The 14,272-nt window shown below is 49.2% G+C and overlaps 1 protein-coding gene across 4 annotated transcripts in view; it reads left to right on the top strand.

Annotated features, from left to right (window-relative positions):
• Positions 1–14,272, top strand: part of LOC134980882 (uncharacterized) — a 165,609-nt gene that overhangs the window by 124,417 nt on the left and 26,920 nt on the right. For all 4 annotated transcript variants that reach the window (XM_063947885.1, XM_063947887.1, XM_063947884.1 and 1 more), the window contains one exon: positions 10,478–10,584. In XM_063947885.1, coding sequence (XP_063803955.1) covers positions 10,478–10,584 — 107 coding nt within the window. The remainder of the gene's footprint in view (positions 1–10,477; positions 10,585–14,272) is intronic.

Genomic DNA, 14,272 nt, shown 5'->3' with positions numbered 1-14,272 from the left:
TACAGAGCCAGAAGCAAGAAGATGGTCCGGAAAATCGGCGGCATGAAGACTCTGTCTTCACCAAGGTAGCGCACAGCACTGCAGCTGTGCGCCATTGCTCCTCTCACACACTTCACACTCCGGTCACTGAGGGTGCAGGGCGCTGGGGGGGGCGCCCTGAGGCAGCAATAAAAACACCTTGGCTGGCTAAAATACCTCAATATATGGCCCCAGGGGCTATATATGAGGTAAATACCCCTGCCAGAATTCCATAAAAAACGGGAGAATAGGCCGCGAAAAAGGGGCGGAGCCTATCTCCTCAGCACACTGGCGCCATTTTTCCCTCACAGCTCGGCTGGAGGGAAGCTCCCTGGCTCTTCCCTGCAATTCTACAGTACAGTAAGAGGGAAAAGAGAGGGGGGGCATTAAAATTGGCACTGTATACAGTATATTATATAAAAGCTATTAGGGACATAACTCAGTTAGTCCCTGTATATATATAGCGCTCTGGTGTGTGCTGGCATACTCTTACTCTGTCCCCCCAAAGGGCTTTTGTGGGTCCTGTCCTCGTTTAGAGCATTCCCTGTGTGTCTGCGGTGTGTCGGTACGGCTGTGTCGACATGTTGAATGAGGAGGCTTATATGGTGACAGAACAGAGGCCGATATATGTGATGTCGCCCCCTGTGGGGCCGACACCAGAGTGGATGGATAGGTGAAAGGTATTAACCGACAATGTCAACTCCTTACATAAAAGGGTGGATGACGTAACAGCTGTGGGACAGCCGGCTTCGCAGCCCGCGCTTACCCAGGCGTCTCAAAAGCCATCAGGGGCTCAAAAACGCCCGCTCTCTCAGATGGCAGACACAGATGTCGACACGGAGTCTGACTCCAGTGTCGACAAGGTGGAGACATATACACAATCCACTAGGAACATCCGTGACGTGATCCCGGCAATAAAAAATGTGTTATACATTTCTGACTTTAACCCAAGCACCTCTAAAAATGGGTTTTAGGTTTGGGGAGAAAAAACAGGCAGTGTTTTGTTCCCCCATCAGATGAATAAATGAAGTGTGTGAAAGCGTGGGTTTCCCCGTTAAGAAACTGGTAATTTATAAAAAGTTACTGATGGCGTACCCTTTCCCGCCAGGTGGATAAGTTACGCTGGGAGATATCCCCTAGGGTGGATAAGGCGCTCACACGTTTGTCAAAAAAGGTGGCACTGCCGTCTTAGGATACGGCCACTTTAATAGGTACCTGTTGATAAAAAACAGGAGGCTATCCTGAAGTCTGTATTTACACACTCAGGTACTAGACTGAGACCTGCAGATAGTGCTGCTGCAGCGTGGTCGGTGACCCTGTCAAACAGGGATACTAGTTGGAAAACATAAAAACATATTAAAGACGTCGTCTTATATATGGGGGATGCACAGAGGGATATTTTGCCGGCTGGCATCCAAAATAAATGTAATGTCCATTCTGTCAGGAGGGTATTAGAGACCTGTCACTGGACAGGTGATGCTGACTTAAAAAGCGCATAGAGAGCCTTATAAGGGTGAGGAATTATTTGGGGATGGTCTCTGGGACCTCGTATCCACAGCAACTGCTGGGAAGAAATAATTTTACCTCAGGTTTCCTCACAGACAAAGGTACAATCCTTTCGGCTTCAGAAAAGCAAGCGGGTCAAATGGCGCTTCCTTTCTGTACAGAGACAAGGGTAGAGGGAAAAAAGCTGCACCAGTCAGCCTGTTCCCAGAATCAAGATTCTTCCCCCGCCTCCTGTGAGGCCACACCATGACGCGGGTGCTCCACAGGTGTAGCCAGGTACGGTGGGGGGCCGTCTCAAAAAATTTCAGCAATTAGTGGGCTCGCTCACAGGTGGATCCCTGTTTCTTTCAAGTAGTATTTCAGGGGTACAAGCTGGAATTCGAGATGTCTCCCCCCAGCCGTTTCCTAAAATATGCCTTGCTGACAACTCCCTCAGGCAGGGAGGCTGTGCTAGAGGCAATTAATAAGCGGTATTCCCAGCAGGTAATACTCAAGGTGCCCCTACTTCAACAAGGACGGGGTTACTATTCCACACGGGTTGGGGTACCGAAACCGCATGGTTCGGTGTGACCCATTTTATATTTAAAATCCTTGAACACAAAAATTCAAGTTCAAGATGGAATCGCTCAGGGCTGTTATTCCAAGCCTGGACGAGGGGGATTACATGGTATCCTGGGACATCAAGGATGCTTACCTGCATGTCCCCATTTACCATCCTCGCCAGGAGTACCTCAGATTTGTGGTACAGGATTACCATTACCAAGTCCAGACACTGCCGTTTGGACTGTACATGGCACCGAGGGTGTTTCATCAAGGTAATGGCCGAAATGTTGATACTCCTTCAAAAAAGGGGAGTTGTAATTATCCCGTACTTGGACAATCTCGTTATAAGGGCGAGGTCCAAGGAGCAGTTGGTAGTCGGGGTAGCACTATTTTGGAAAGTGCTACAACAGCATGGTTGGATTCTAAACAGTCCAAAGTCACAGCTGGTTCCTATGACACGTCTACTGTTCCTGGGGATGGTTCTGGACATAAACCAGAAATAGTGTTTCTCCCGGAGGAGAAAGCCAAGGAGTTGTCATCTCTAGTCAGAGACCTCCTGAAGCCAAAATAGGTAGCGGTGCATCATTGCACGCGAGTACTGGGAAAAATGGTAGCTTCCTACGAAGCAATCCCATTAGGCAGGTTCCATACAAGAACTTTTCAGAGGGACCTGTTGGACAAGTGGTCCGGATCGCATCTTCCGATGCATAGGCTGATAACCCTGTCTCCAAGGACCAGGGTATCTCTACTGTGGTGGCTGCAGAGTGCCCATCTTCAAGAGGGCCGCAGGTTCGGCATACAGGACTAGGTCCTAGTGACCATGGATTCCAGCCTTTGAGGCTGGGAGGCAGTCACACAGGGAAGAAATTTCCAGGGACTTTGGTCAAGTCAGGTTATTTCCCTACACATAAATATTCTGGACCTGAGGGCCATTTACAATGCCCTGAGGCCGGCAAGGCCTCTGCTTCAAAACCAGCCGGTACTGATCCAATCAGACAACATCACGGCAGTCGCCCATGTAAACCAACAGGGCGGCACAAGAAGCAGGATGGCGATGGCAGAAGCCACAAGGATTCTCCGATAGGCGGAAAATCATGTGTTAGCACTGTCAGCAGTGTTCATTCCCGGAGTGGACAACTGGGAAGCAGATCTTCTCAACAGACACGACCTCCACCCGGGAAAATGGGGACTTCCTCCAGAAGTCTTCCAATAGGATTGTACACCATTGGGAAAGGCCACAGGTGGACATGATGGCGTCCCGCCTCAACAAAAAGCTATAAAAGATATTGCACCGGGTCAAGGGACCCTCAGGCGATAGCTATGGACGCTCTGGTAACACCGTGGGTGTACCAGTCGGTTTATGTGTTCTCCCCTCTGCCTCTCATACCAAAGGTACTGAGAATAATAAGAAGGCGAGGAGTAAGAACGATACTCGTGGATGGCCAAGAAGAGCTTGGTACCCAGAACTTCAAGAATTTATATCAGAGGACCCATGGCCTCTGCCACTCAGACAGGACCTGCGGCAGCAGGGGCCCTGTCTGTTCCAAGACTTACCGCGGCTGCGTTTGTCGGCATGGCGGTTGAACGCCGGATCCTGAAGGAAAAGGGCATTCCGGAGGAAGTCATTCCTACGCTTACTAAAGCCAGGAAAGAGGTTACAGCAACTCATTATCACCGCATATGGCGAAAATATGTTGCATGGTGTGAGGCCGAAAGGGCCCCAACAGAGGAATTTCAACTAGGTCGATTTCTGCATTTCCTGCAAGCAGGAGTGACTATGGGCCTTAAATTGGGTTCCATTAAGGTACAGATCTCGGCTCTGTCGATTTTCTTTCAAAAAGAACTAGCTTCAGTACCTGAAGTTCAGACATTTATAAAAGGAGTGCTGCAGAGTCAGCCCCCGTTTGTGCCTCCTGTGGCACCTTGGGATCTCAACGTGGTGTTGAGTTTCTTAAAATCACATTGGTTTGAACCACTAAAAACCGTGGATCTGAAATATCTCACGTGGAAGGTGGTTATGTTATTGGCCTTGGCTTCTGCCAGGCGAGTATCAAAGTTGGCGGCTTTGTCTTGTAAAAGCCCTTATTTGATTTTCCATATGGATAGGGCAGAATTGAGGACTCGTCCCCAGTTTCTCCCAAAGGTGGTGTCAGCGTTTCACCTGAACCAGCCTATTGTGGTGCCTAGGCTACTAGGGACTTGGAGGACTCCAAGTTGCTAGACGTTGTCAGGGCACTGAAAATATATGTTTCCAGAACGGCTAGAGTCAGAAAATCTGACTCGCTGTTTATCCTATATGCACCTAACAAGCTGGGTGCTCCTGCTTCTAAGCAGACTATTGCTCGTTGGATTTGTAGTACAATTCAGCTTGCACATACTGTGGCAGGCCTGCCACAGCCAAAATCTGTCAATGCCCATTCCACAAGGAAGGTGGGCTCATCTTGGGCGGCTGCCCGAGAGGTCTCGGCTTTACAATTTTGCCGAGCAGCTACTTGGTCAGGGGCAAACACGTTTGCAAAAATTCTACAAATTTGATACCCTGGCTGAGGAGGACCTGGAGTTCTCTCATTCAGTGCTGCAGAGTCATCCGCACTCTCCCGCCCGTTTGGGAGCTTTGGTATAATCCCCATGGTCCTTACGGAGTTCCCAGCATCCACTAGGACGTTAGAGAAAATAAGAATTTACTCACCGGTAATTCTATTTCTCGTAGTCCGTAGTGGATGCTGGGCGCCCATCCCAAGTGCGGTTTATCTGCAATACTTGTACATAGTTATGGTTAACTAAATCGGGTTATTGTTGAGCCATCTGTTGAGAGGCTCTATTGTTTCATACTGTTAACTGTGTTTCATATCACGAGTTGTACGGTGTGATTGGTGTGGCTGGTATGAGTCTTACCCGGGATTCAAAATCCTTCCTTATTGTGTACGCTCGTCCGGGCACAGTACCTAACTGAGGCTTGGAGGAGGGTCATAGTGGGAGGAGCCAGTGCACACCAGGTAGTCTAAGATCTTTCTAGAGTGCCCAGCCTCCTTCGGAGCCCGCTATTCCCCATGGTCCTTACGGAGTTCCCAGCATCCACTACGGACTACGAGAAATAGAATTACCGGTGAGTAAATTCTTATTTTTTGGTATGCAATCTTGGCAACAGCATACCTGCACCGTAGGAGTTAGGGGGGGGAGGGGGGGGGCTGTCACCGGCCTTACGAGGTCCTGAGGGGTGGTTGTTCAGCGGGGCACTGCGCCTTGGCAGTCACAACCGCAGCACGCCGCACACCCCTAACGCTGCCTGAAGGTGACGACTGTGTTGAGTACAAACCGTTTGGCCCCGCTAAGGGGGTCCCCTGGTTCAAAATGCGGCTGACCACGGGCACGGCGTATGGGACCCTCCTGGGCAGGTCCCGCTAAGATCCCCTGTGTAGAATTGGCACAAAAGGGCTTGACTAGCACTTGTGTGATATTTTAAGCTATGAATGAGACTTTTGCGGAGCTAACTCAGTAAGACCTGAGGCGTTTTGGCGCCTTCCTCTGCTTACAGCAGCCATCTACAGCACACACAGCACTTCCTGCCTTACAAGACACGCTGGAAAACTGGTACAGGGTGTAGCAAAGGGGGACAGCTGCTTGTGTACACTATCCTGATCCTCTGTAGGACTTAAATTGTTAGTGTTTTACTGTATTTAGAAAGCTGACAGCCTCACTGGGGCTGTGCAGCTCAGGGTGTGCTGGTGTCCTCTCATCTGTGTCTCCTCACATACAGTAGGGCATGCTTGCATTATCACTGTCTGTGCGTATGTTTTATTGTGCTTACTGTGAAATATGGGTAAACACACGCTGTGCAGTGTATGTTTCCTGTGAACAATGCAGTCAGTCTTCACAAATCAGTGAAGGGGCTGGAGCAGAGGGTCCAGAGTCCCACTGGTTAGGGTCTCTTAAGACTATGATGTCAGATATGTCTTCCCAGCTCACTGCTAATGTGCAGAAGACTCAGCTACTGCAACAAGCTGTTGCAGATTTAGCTGCTAGGACAGATGCACAGCCCCCCTCTCTCATGCAGGGCCACAGAAGTGTGGTTCACCTGCTCTGCTATCAGATTCAGATGATGATATTCAAGATGATGGGGATGACCTGGATCCCAATAGTGGGGATCCTGATTCTACTCCGGATATTGAACCCCTCATTTTGGCTATAATGGACGTGTTAAAGCTCCCTCTAGAGGACGCTGCATCACAGCAGTCGTTTTTCTTTGTCAAAAACAAGCCCAATGTCACTTTCCCAGAATCTCCAGAGATAGATGACTTATTCAAACAGGCATAGAAAAATCCAGACAAAAATTTTTGCGCACTTTCCCATTTGCTCCTGAAGGTAGACAATTTTGGAAGGAACCCCCTGGGGTGGATGTCTCAGTCTCTCGCCTGTCCAAGAAGGCGGTGCTGCCTGCCCCGGGCTCCTTGACTATGAAGGATCTTGGGGATCGAAAGATAGAGACTACCCTAAAATCTATATACACTGCAGCTGGGCCTTTCACAAAAACTGGTTATTTTGCGGGTTGCTGGATGACCCATGCTATTCATTCTTGGGCCACGCAAATTCAGGGGGGCCTCTCGGGGGATATGCCCTTAGTTACTATGGTAACCCTCCTAAAGCACATTCAGGACACTACCCATGTCCTCTGTGATTCCCTCAAGGAGATGGGGAACATCAATGCTCTGATGTCTGCTTTGGTAGTGTTGGCGCGCAGGGCCTTGTGTTTGCGTCAGTGGATTGCGGACGCAGAATCCAAGCGTAATGTGGAATCCCTCCCCTTTTCTGGGGAATGGCTTTTTGGGGTTGAATTGGATACATGGATTTCCAAGGTTATGGCTGGGAAATCCACGTTTCTCCCCTCTGGGCCCCCGCCGGCGAGACACTCCTATCCGGGGCCGTCTGTCCAGTCCTTTCGGTCTCGCTCATTTCGATCAAAGGCCAGAGGTGCGTCACTTCAGCCGCATCTGGGAGACCTCCTGCCAGGATGCCTTGGTCAGAGAGCTCATTTCTCAGGGCTACAAACTGGAGTTCAACAGTACTCCTCCCCAACTATTTTACCAGCTTTGGAGGATATGCAAGTTACGTTGCAACAGACCATCCGAAAGTTGGTCCAGTCCCACGTCATTGTTCCAGTACCAATACCGCAATGCAGCAAAGGGTCTTACTCAAACCTGGTTGTGGTGCCGAAGCCGGACGGTTCGGTCAGACCCATTCTGAATCTGAAATCCTTGAATCCTTATTTGAGGGTGTTCAAGTCCAAAATGGACTCCCTGCGAGCAGTGATTGAGGGCCTGGAAGAACGGGAATTTATGGTCTTCTTGGATATCAAGGACGCCTATCTCCATATTCCGATTTGGCCTCCTCATCAGGCGTACCTGCTGTTTGCCCTGCTGGACAATCACTTCCAATTCCAGGCACTGCCCTTCGGCCTGTCTACAGACCCGAGGGTATTCACAAAGGTGATGGTGGAGATGATGCTTCAACTCCAGGTCCAGGGGGTCAATGTGGTCCCTTATCTGGATGATCTTCTGATAAAGGCAAGATCCAGAGAGCTTTTGCTGCTCCATATCAACCGCACCATCCGTCTTTTGTCCGACCATTGGTGGATCCTCAACTTACAGAAGTCCCACCTGGAGCCGACTCAGGGGCTCCTGTTCCTGAGGATGTTGTTGGATACTGTGGACCAGAAGGTGTTTCTACCAGAGGACAAGGCGAAAACACTTCAGGAGATGATCCACATGGTGCTCCGACCTACTCGAGTGTCCGTACATCTTTGCATAAGATTGTTAGGAAAGATGGTTGCCTCATACGAGGCAATCCAGTATGGGAGACTCCATACCAGAACGTTTCAGTTGGATCTCCTGAGTAAGTGGTCCGGATCGCATCTCCAGATGCACCGGGTGATTCAGCTGTCACCTCAGGCCAGGATTTCCTTTCTGTGGTGGCTACAGTCCTCCAATCTCCTGGAGGGCAGGAGTTTCAGGATTCAGGATTGGACCCTCCTCACGACGGATGCGAGTCTGAGAGGATGGGGAGCTGTCACCCAAGGGGCGCAGTTCCAGGGCAGGTGGTCAGCCCACGACAGCCTCCTTCCGATCAATATTCTGGAACTTCAGGCGATCTGCAATGCTCTGTTTCGGGCCTCTCCTCTGCTCAAGGATCAAGCGATCCAGGTACAGTCGGACAACGCCACGGCGGTGGCGTATATCAATCGACAAGGAGGGACAAAAAGCAGAGCCTGCATGAGAGAGGTGTCAAAGGTACTCCTCTGGGTGGAAAGAAATGCAAGAGCCATGTCAGCAATTTTCATTACGGGTGTGGACAACTGGGAGGTGGACTTCCTGAGTCGTCACAATCTCCACTCGGGGGAGTGGGGGCTCCACCATCTGGTGTTCCAGCAGATCATCGACTGGTGGGGTTGCCCACAAATAGACATGAGTACTTCTCTTCTCAACAAGAAACTTCCTTGGTATTGCTCACGGACCAGGGACCCTTCCAGCTGGTCTACCTGTTTCCTCCGATCCCATTGCTCCCAAGGGTGCTAATGCGAATCAGGAATCAAGGTGTCCAGGCAATTTTAATTGCCCCAGATTGGCCTCGGAGGGTGTGGTACGCGGATCTTCTGGACATATCCATCGAAGACCGTTGGCCTCTACCACTCAGGAGAGATTTTCAACAAGGGCCGTTTGTTTACCCGGACTTACGGCGACTTCGTTTGATGGCATGGAGTTTGAGCGGAACATCCTAGCTCACAAAGGCCTTTCCAAGAAGGTTATTGCAACCGTGGTTCAGGCCAGGAAACCTGTGACGTCAAAACACTATCATCATATCTGGAGAAGATATGTCTCTTGGTGCGAGGAACACACGTATCCGCCTGCAGAGTTTCACTTGGGACGTTTCCTGCAGGCTGGTGTGGATAAGGGCTTACGTCTGGGTTCCATTAGGGTCCAGATTTCAGCTCTTTCAATTTTCTTTCAGAAGAAATTGGCAGTGTTGCCAGAAGTTCAGACCTTCTTGCAAGGGTTACTCCACATACAACCTCCCTTTGTGCCGCTTACGGCACCATGGAATTTGGATGTTGTGTTGTAATTTCTACGGTCCTCCTGGTTTGAACCTCTGATGACGTAGAAGACAAGTACCTCACGTGGAAGACGGTGATATTACGGGCTTCTGCTCGATGTGTCTCTGAATTGAGAGCCTTATCGTGTAAAAGTCCGTACTTGGTCTTTTACGAGGACAGAGCGGAGCTCCGGACTAGACCGCAGTTCCTGCCGAAGATTGTCTCCGCATTTCACCTGAATCAACCTATTGTAATTCTGTCCATTTCTGACGCCTTTGCTCCTGCGGAGGCATTGGATGCTGTGTGTGCCTTGAAGATATATGTCAAGCGCACGGCTCGGGTCAGAAAAACTGATTCCTTGTTCGTGCTCTATGATGTGCAGAAAAAGGGTTGCCCTGCTTCAAAGCAGTCCATTGCTCGTTAGATTAGGCTTAGGACCCAACAGGCCTATGTGTCGACAGCCTTACCTGTTCTCTGAAGGCCCACTCTACAAGATCAATGGGCTCTTCCTGGGCGGCTGCCCGTGGAGTCTCGTCCTTGCAACTATGCCGAGCTGCTACCTGGTCAGGGAAGAACACCTATGTGAAGTTCTACAGGTTTGATACCCTGGCCAAAGAGGATACATTGTTTGGGCAGGCGGTGCTGCAGCAGTCTCCACACGTTCCCGCCCATTCTGAAAGCTTTGGGACGTCCCCGTCGTACTAGTTTTCCCCAATATTCCTTATGGATGCTAAAGAAAATAGGATTTTAATACATACAGGTAAATCCTATTTTCGTAGTCCGTAAGGGATATTGGGCGCCCGCCTCAGTGCGTTGACTTTTCTGCAGGTTCTTGTTCTGTAGTTACCTGTCCAGCTGTTGCTGTTGTTTTACCAGCCATTGCTGGTTGTTTTATGTTAGTGGTGTGCTGGTATGTAAATTTCACCACCTTTTGTTATCATGTTCCTTCTCTCATATATGTCCTTTCTCCTTCTGGCACATTTATACCTATAACTGCCTGTGGGAGGGGGCATAGAGGAGAGGAGCCAACACACCCAGTTGAAGAAATTTAAAGTGTACTGGCTCCTTTGGACCCCGTCTATACCCCATAGTACTAGTTTTCCTCAATATCCCTTATGGACTACGAGAAAAGGATTTACCGGTAGGTATTAAAATCCTATTATTTTATATACTTTATTAGGTCTGTTTGACCTTTGTGACAAATCCACGTCATCAGGCACTTCTCAATGGGTGCACTAGCTGGTTTGCTTGGATCCAGTATGTGGTCATTGTTACACACTGTTGTTGTTCCACACTACCTTCTCTGAACCCTTCTCTTTCTCATAGGTATACCATTCAGATATTTGCAGTCAGCAGTCTCTTCTCCACCATGCTGATGTAGTTGTACTAAATAACGTTTTTGAATACTTCCTGGACACGGAGGAACAAATAAGGTAATCTGTCCCAATAATTTATAAGCAGTGCTTACACCGTGGTAAAGACATTGTGCCTTTTTATGAAGTGGCGGCTTTGTAAATTGCCCATTCCTAGCGGGTTAGAGATGAAAATGTAAAACAGCACACACAGTCAGGGTAACGCCTGGGGGTAAATTTACTAAGATGGGAGTTCTATTTAAGATGGGATGTTGCCCATAGCAACCAATCAGATTCTACTTCTCATTTATCTAGACCCTTCTAGAAGATAATACCTGGAATCTGATTGGTTGCTATGGGCAGCTTCCCATGTTAAATAGAACTCCCATCTTCGTAAATGTACCCCCTGGTGTGCTTTAAACTGACTGAGTGCAGTTATACATGTTCACCTCTAACCTACCAGGAAGCCAATGCTTCACAAATAAAGCCATAGCTTTCAAGCTGCTCTTTGTTTCTTTTTCTTTTTTTTTCTTCCATTACTAGAATATGTCTATTGATTTTTACTTTTGTAATATTTCAAGATCTGCTTATTGCTGTATTTATATTGTAGAAGTTTGTTTGAGAAATTTATATTACGGTTTCCACTCAACTAAATGTGCATTCTATGGCCCTCATTCCGAGTTGTTCGCTCGCAAGCGGATTTTAGCAGATTTGCTCATGCTAAGCCGCCGCCTACTGGGAGTGAATCTTAGCATCTTAAAATTGCGAACGATGTATTCACAATATTGCGATTACACACCTCGTAGCAGTTTCTGAGTAGCTCCAGACTTACTCGGCATCTGCGATCAGTTCAGTGCTTGTCGTTCCTGGTTTGACGTCACAAACACACCCAGCGTTCGCCCAGACACTCCTCCGTTTCTCCAGCCACTCCTGCGTTTTTTCCGGAAACGGTAGCGTTTTTTCCCACACGCCCATAAAACGGCCTGTTTCCGCCCAGTAACACCCTTTCCTGTCAATCACATTACGATCTCCAGAACGATGAAAAAGCCGTGAGTAAAATTCCTAACTGCATAGCAAATTTACTTGGCGCAGTCGCAGTGCGAACATTGCGCATGCGCATTAAGCGGAAAATCGCTGCGATGCGAAGATTTTTACCGAGCGAACAACTCGGAATGAGGGCCTATATTTGTTCTGCCTTTTGGTCATTTTGTGGAATGTGATATGCAATGGAAACTCTGTTGTTGTTTTTTTTTATGGCACTACACTAGATCTTAGACACTTGAATTTGCCTCAATAAGTAAAGCTCCTCCCTCTACCTTACCCTATAGCCTGAGGGGGGGGGGGGGGGGTTCTTTCACAGTGCCCACTTTTTTTAAACTTTGTTATTATTTATTTTTAACATTTCCAACCGCATCTGCTGCGGGATATCTAAAGAGGGCTGACTAGGTAATGTGAATGGTATCTCCTCCGGTCTGCTATCAACACAGTACAGTTTCAAGGTGGACCAGGACACTGCTTCTGTATATAGTGATGGAGTTCCCCTTGTCTTCAAGTGCAGAGGCGCCACTTGCAGCTAAGTGGCTTCTCTCTTCTCCTGTATGGGAGACCTGGTCTTTAATACCCCTTTCACACCAGAAATGCAGGGGCAAAACCCGGGAATTCTGCCACGGGCTCATGCAGGGACATTCCCGGGTTGGCACCTTTCACACCAGCATTTTTTGCTGGGACATCGCGGGTCTGCACCTTTCATACTGAACCCGGGATGGCCCTGCATTTTCTGAAAATGGGCGTCTCAGAAAAGACACAAGACCAGGAAGTGCCCTGAATAGCCAATCAGCATCAGTATAGGCAGCCCGGGAAGGTGGGACATGTCCCTGCACCATTCACACTGTCCAGGGTCCAGGGATCATCCCGGGTCCAACCCTGGTCGATTGCAGGGTTGAAATGCGGGGACAGAAAACCCGGGTTTTTGTCCCTGTACCCTTTCACACCAAGAAATTTCCCGGGTTGATGCGTGTTCATGTGTTTTAACCCGGGAAATTTATGGCTGTGTGAAAGGGGTATTAGCAATTGTCAGCCCCCAGCAGAGAGGCCTGTACTGGAGTGGCAAGTGTGAGTTCACAATTGCCTGGGGGTGGGCTGCATGACTGTGTAGCCCAACAAAAGAGGTGGAGTTTTCTACCAGGAATTATCAAGGGCCTGAACTACCTACATATCATAGTGTAAATCAGGGATGGGGTGTACCTTCGGCCCTCCAGCTATTGTTGAACTACACATCCCAGCATGCCCTGCAACAGTTTTAGCATGGCCAAAATTGCAAAACTGTAGCAAGGCATGCTGGTATGTGTAGTACAACTACAGCTGGAGGGCCGAAGGTTCCCCCTCCCTGGTGTAAAAGGTAGGGGTTTCTACCATTTATTTCTCTAACGTCCTAAGTGGATGCTGGGGACTCCGTAAGGACTATGGGGATTAGCGGCTCCGCAGGAGACTGGGCACAACTAAAGAAAGCTTTAGGACTACCTGGTGTGCACTGGCTCCTCCCACTAAGACCCTCCTCCAGACCTCAGTTAGATTCTTGTGCCCAGCTGAGCTGGATGCACACTAGGGGCTCTCCTGAGCTCCTAGAAAGAAAGTATATTTAGGTTTTTTATTTTACAGTGAGATCTGCTGGCAACAGACTCACTGCAGCGAGGGACTAAGGGGAGAAGAAGCGAACCTACCTAACAGGTGGTAGTTTGGGCTTCTTAGGCTACTGGACACCATTAGCTCCAGAGGGATCGACCGCAGGACCCGACCTTGGTGTTCGTTCCCGGAGCCGCGCCACCGTCCCCCTTACAGAGCCAGAAGCAAGAAAAGGTCCGGAAAATCGGCGGCAGAAGACTTCGGTCTTCACCAAGGTAGCGCACAGCACTGCAGCTGTGCGCCATTGCATCTCATGTACACCTCACACTCCGGTCACTGATGGGTGCAGGGCGCTGGGGGGGGGCGCCCTGAGGGCAATATATGACACCTTGGCTGGCAAATCTACATCATATATAGTCCTAGAGGCTATATAGATGTAAAATTACCCCTGCCAGTATTCCAGAAAAAGCGGGAGAAAGTCAGCCGAAAAATGGGCGGGGCCATCTCCCTCAGCACACTGGCGAAATTTTTTCTTCACAGTGCAGCTGGAAGACAGCTCCCCAGGCTCTCCCCTGTAGTTTTCAGGCTCAAAGGGTTAAAAAGAGAGGGGGGGCACTAAATTTAGGCACAATATATGTATACAAGCAGCTATTGGGGGAAAAATCACTCAGTTATAGTGTTAATCCCTGTATTATATAGCGCTCTGGTGTGTGCTGGCATACTCTCTCTCTGTCCCCCCAAAGGACTTTGTGGGGTCCTGTCCTCAGTCAGAGCATTCCCTGTGTGTGTGCGGTGTCGACATGTTGGATGAGGAAGGTTACGTGGAGGCGGAGCAGAGGCTGATAAATGGGATGTCGCCCCCTGTGGGGCCGACACCAGAGTGGATGGATAGGTGGAAGGTATTAACCGACAATGTCAACTCCTTACATAAAAGGCTGGATGACGTAGCAGCTGTGGTACAGCCGGCTTCTCAGCCCGCGCTTGCCCAGGCGTCTCAAAGGCCATCAGGGGCTCAAAAAAAAACAAAAAACGCCTGTTACCTCAGATGGCAGACACAGATGTCGACACGGAGTCTGACTCCAGTGTCGACGAGGTTGAGACATATACACAATCCACTAGGAACATCCGTTACATGATCTCGGCAATG

This window comes from Pseudophryne corroboree, chromosome 12, assembly GCF_028390025.1.
Source record: "Pseudophryne corroboree isolate aPseCor3 chromosome 12, aPseCor3.hap2, whole genome shotgun sequence".
Taxonomy (NCBI): domain Eukaryota; kingdom Metazoa; phylum Chordata; class Amphibia; order Anura; family Myobatrachidae; genus Pseudophryne; species Pseudophryne corroboree.
The sequence above is the reverse complement of the archived record's forward strand: the minus strand, read 5'-3'. Positions and strand labels throughout refer to the sequence as shown.